Source organism: Cololabis saira, chromosome 15 (assembly GCF_033807715.1).
Source record: "Cololabis saira isolate AMF1-May2022 chromosome 15, fColSai1.1, whole genome shotgun sequence".
Classification (NCBI taxonomy): domain Eukaryota; kingdom Metazoa; phylum Chordata; class Actinopteri; order Beloniformes; family Belonidae; genus Cololabis; species Cololabis saira.
Window position 1 is genome coordinate 1,334,701 of NC_084601.1, and position 4,836 is coordinate 1,339,536.

Sequence of the window (4,836 nt, forward strand, 5' to 3'; positions counted from 1 at the left end):
CCCCCCCAGTAGTTTCCATCTACAGGACTGTCTCGGAAAATTAGAATATTGCCGTCCCTGACCCACCAGTCTGGCCCTCGGCAGGAGGGTCCCCCCTGATGAGCCTGGTCCTGCTCAAGGTTTCTTCCTCCTAAAGGGGAGTTTTCCTTGCCACTGTTTGGCTTAAGGTTTTTCTCCCACTAGGGGAGTTTTTACCTGCCATTGTTTATGTAATAATTGCTCGGGGGTCATGTTCTGGGTCTCTGGAAAGCGTCTAGAGACAACTCTGTTGTATTAGACGCTATATAAATAAAATTGAATTGAATATTGTGATAAAGTTCTTTATTTTCTCTAATGCAATTAAAAAAACAAAAATGTCATACATTCTGAATTCATTACAAATCAACTGAAATTTTGCAAGCCTTTTATTATTTTAATATTGCTGATTTTGGTTTACAGTTTAAGATTCCCAGAATATTCTAATTTTTTGAGATAGGATATTTGAGTTTTCTTAAGCTGTAAGCCATGATCAGCAATATTAAAATAATAAAAGGCTTGCAATATTTCAGTTGATTTGTAATGAATCCAGAATGTATGACATTTTTGTTTTTGTAATTGCATTACAGAAAATCATAATATTCTAATTTTCTGAGACAGTCCTGAAACTATCTTTCATCAGTGAAAAATGCTTTAAAATCTTCCCTTTTCATCAAACAGCAGCACATAAAGTAAAGTTTCACTTGTTCCTCCCTAACCCGACAACTTTATTCAACTACGATTTAAAACCTGAATACCTTTTAGAAGCAGAACAGCACATTAGTAAAAATATTCATTGTGGTGTGCTGGAGGGCCTTTCTTAAAAATATAATACAATATAAACTTGTGAATGATTCTATTCATCACTGGCATTGCAAACATTCTCCGTCCGGGTCTCGGTGCTTCACGCTACGCTCAGCTGGGAGTTCTGTGCCGTGTGTGTACGAACATGCCGTTTGTAATTGGAGTTGTCACTGAATCTGCGGCCGCAAATATTACAGCAATACGGCTTTTCCCCCGTGTGGACTCGCAGATGTTTCTGGTAGCCGTCAAACCGCGTAAGTCTCTTCCCACAAATATCGCACACAAAAGATTTGTCCGTTTTTGTGTCGATGCTGCGATGCACCTGCAAATGTTTGACCCAGTGGTTGCGCTGAGCGAACGCTTGGCCGCAAATGGTGCAGATGTACGAGTCCACGACCTCCGGCTCAGGCCCGTCCAGGTCCACGGAGTCCAGCGGGTCGTCCCCCAACCTCATGTCTGAAGCCACGGGTTCGTCCTCGCTGAGGTTTGAGTAGGAGTCGTGTAGCGAGGTCCCCGGCGGCGGCTCCAGCTCCGGGTCCTCCAGGTCCTGGCTGGGGAACTCTGGGAGTGAGGCTGCTCTGTAGCTGCTGTCCTGCTGCTCTCTCACCCTGCTGCTCTGGAACAGCACAAAGTTCACATCGTTCTGCTCGGACGCGTCAACCATCTCGTCCTGCTGCTGTAAATCCACAACCTCCTCGTCCTCCTCCTCCTGTTTGATCCGACCTGAATGGTTTTTGTCCAGATCCAGACTGGAGCTGCTCCACTTCCGCTGCTCTGAGACAGCTGGCCGACACAACCAGAAAAAAACAGTCACCAAGTGTATTTTTCCGTGATTAAACAATCAAAATGTTTGGTAAAATGACAAAAATGATCGCTCTAAGAGCAGAAGCAGTGACATTTTGTTCCAGTAACAAGTTTCAACAGCGCTGCCGTATAAACAACACTGTTATGTGTTGCAATACATAACATATGTTTGCATTTATTTTAGTGTTTTGCAGGAAGAGAAGAAACATGAAAATGTGAAACTTTTGTCTTAGGGTTTCAAAATGAAGTAAAAGTGTGAACTGTAGTGTGTGTGTGTGTGTGTGTGTGTGTGTGTGTGTGTGTGTGTGTGTGTGTGTGTGTGTGTGTGTGTGTGTGTGTGTGTGTGTGTGTGTGTGTGTGTGTGTGTGTGTGTGTGTGTGTGTGTGTGTGTGTGTGTGTGTGTGGATTATTAAGTTTGTAAGCCATAATCAGCAATATTAAAATAATAAAAGGCTTGCAATATTTCAGTTGATTTGTAATGAATCCAGAATGTATGACATTTCTGCATTACAGAAAATAAAGGACTTTATCACATATTCTAATTTTCTGAGACAGTCCTGTGTAATACTTCTTCATAGCTTTCCACGCAATTAGGGTTAAAACTTATATTAGTATAGTTTTGTTTGTCATGTCTTAATAACATTTTACCTGTATTAGATACGGGTGTCAGAAAAACTTTAAGTTCTTGTCACAGCAGATGAACCTGCAAGACTGTAATAAGGTATCATCATCAGGATATCTGAGATGAGCAGAGGTGGCAAGTAACAAAGTACAAATACTTTGTTACCTTACTTAAGTAGAAATTTTGGTTATCTATACTTTACTGGAGTAATTATTTTTCAGACGACTTTTTACTTTTATTCCTTACATTTTCACGCAATTATCTGTACTTTTTACTCCTTACATTTTAAAAACAGCCTCGTTACTCTATTTCATTTGGGCCTTAAATAAAAACTATCCAGTTAAATTGCTCCATCCGGATAGAGTGAATTTGGTTGTGGTTGTTTCAGATGTTCTTGTCCAGTTTTGTTCTTACATCCGTTCCCTCAGATTCCTGCAACTAAACTTGGATGTACATTCCAATAAAGGTTAGGATAAATGATAACATGAACATGAAGTTTGACTTTTTGCACCATTACAATACTTATAGGCAACTAGTCATCATATCTCCTGCTCTCTGAAACACATGTTAATGCTCAATAGTACACATATATGATTCTTTAATATATTTACATTATACTAAGATACATTCATTTTCAATGGCTTTTGTCCTTAATGGCTTTTTTCCCCCTTACATTACTTTTACTTTTATACTTTTACTTGAGTAAAAAAACTTGAGTTGATACTTCAACTTCTACAGGAGTATTTTTAAACTCTAGTATCTATACTTCTACCTGAGTAATGAATGTGAATACTGAAGACACCTCTGGAGATGAGACTAGGTCTGGAGCATGTATTGACCTGGATCGTGGATCTGCAGGGAGATCTGCGGTTTCCTAACGAGGTCCAGGAGCCGGCGCTGCCGCTCGATCTCCAGCTTGGAACGGGAGATCTCCTCCTCGTACTCGGCCAGGGTCCTCCCAAACACCCCGAAGATCTCCTCCGCGGCCGCGGTGAGCCGCTGCGTGATCAGCAGCCGCAGCATGTCGATCTTAGACATGTTCAGCGGCTCTGGTGGAGTCTGGTGAAGTTAAAACGGGGACAGAGAACCAGCTCACCGCCGATCTGGAACCTTGTTTACCACCTGAACACTTCCGGGTCGACTTCCCTCCGCATGCGCAGTAGCGCAGCGGAACTCGCGAGTCAGAGCTTTAGCGCCCCCAGCTGGGGATGATGGAGAAGTGCAAGTGTCAAACAAGTACGGTAACCTTTTAATTACACTGTGTGGTAGTAACGAGTACTGGAGTTGAGGGGGGTGAGGGGGGGGATGGCATCCCCCCTGAAATAAAAACGGTCCAAATCATCCCCCCTGTAAAACTGCCATCCCTTCTTTCCATCCCTTATGTCATTTCATCAATAAATGTGGTTTTACTGCTATTTCAACATTTAGAGTCATCACCAGAAAAATAACTTATTTGACAATTTTCACCTGTTTCAAGTAAATTTTCACTTGAAATAAGTAGAAAAATCTGCCAGTGGGACAAGATTTATCTTCTCATTACAAGCAAAAAAATCTTGTTCCACTGGCAGATTTTTCTACTTATTTCAAGTGAAAATCTACTTGAAACAGGTGAAAATTTTTGTTTTTCCAGTGATGAGTCTTGTTTTAAGTGTAATGAGATTTTTTTTACTAAAATGAAACATTTTAACTAGAAATAAGACAAATATTCTTGTTAAGATTGTGAGTTTTTGCAGTGATCCATGTTACTTATCCTGTAAAGGACAGAGTCATATTGATAAGTTCAGAAAAGTGTTTTTTATTGTTGTGTTTTGATGTATTTGATGTAAGCCCAGTGGATATTTAAAGCTTACAGAAGGCTGCATTTAACTGCTGCTATGTCATTCCTGCAGTATTTCTGCAGCTGTTTTGGTCACTGCTATTATTTGTAATATATTATATTATTTGTAATCAGCACAAATGATCTGTCCCCATATGATAAAAAAAATTATTTTATTTTACAACTCGAGTAGCCTACTGGTACTCATACCTGTGAGGTTTTGAATTTAAAAATAAGGGAAATTGTCCGCCGCTGTCCCACCAGCCCAACCGAGGTCCAGTATTACATTTTAAGACAGGTTTACAACAAATCTAAACCTGTCAACCACTTACAAACTACAATTATGTGCTCAGAATTTGATAGGCTGACCTTTGTTGACCCTGAAATTCCTAAAATTCCTATGTGTGTAATCCGTATAATAGAGCCTAAATGAAGACACAAAAGTGAATTAAAGTACATTTATTCATTCTAAATATTTTCAGTTTATATACACCATTATATACAATTTTTAGAGATATTTACACGAAGTCTTCACTTTTTTGGCAGAAATGTCTTTCCGAGTTTGTTCCCGTTGTTGCCACTAACCTCGCGGGAACTGCCACCCAGACTACAGCAGGGGGCAGTTCTCGCGAGGCTAGTGATAATTCAGTTTGGAGAGGCACAATAATGCTTTTTAAAAATTATTATATTATAAAACTGGAAATTTACGGAAAAATACTAATACGGGAGAATGGCGGGAAAGAGGGGTAAAATACATTAGGTTCCTGGCCAAAAC

General features: G+C 40.1%; 1 protein-coding gene across 1 annotated transcript; it reads right to left on the reverse strand.

Annotated features, from left to right (window-relative positions):
- Nucleotides 1-569: 569 nt before the first annotated feature.
- Nucleotides 570-3,357, reverse strand: LOC133461004 (zinc finger protein 775-like). The gene is made up of 2 exons (XM_061741751.1): nt 3,085-3,357; nt 570-1,602 (listed from the first exon to the last, which is right to left on the reverse strand). Exons 1-2 carry the CDS (start codon nt 3,281-3,283, stop codon nt 920-922), a joined length of 882 nt encoding a protein of 293 aa, XP_061597735.1. The 5' UTR covers nt 3,284-3,357; the 3' UTR covers nt 570-919.
- Nucleotides 3,358-4,836: the final 1,479 nt, after the last annotated feature.

Coding starts and splice junctions, on each gene's coding strand:
- LOC133461004 (XM_061741751.1), bottom strand. CDS start 3,283: ATGTCTAAGATCGACATGCTGCGGCTGCTGATCACGCAGCGGCTCACC. Junction 1,603..3,084: donor CCTGCAGATCCACGATCCAG/GTCAATACATGC, acceptor TGTGTCGGCCAG/CTGTCTCAGAGCAGCGGAAG.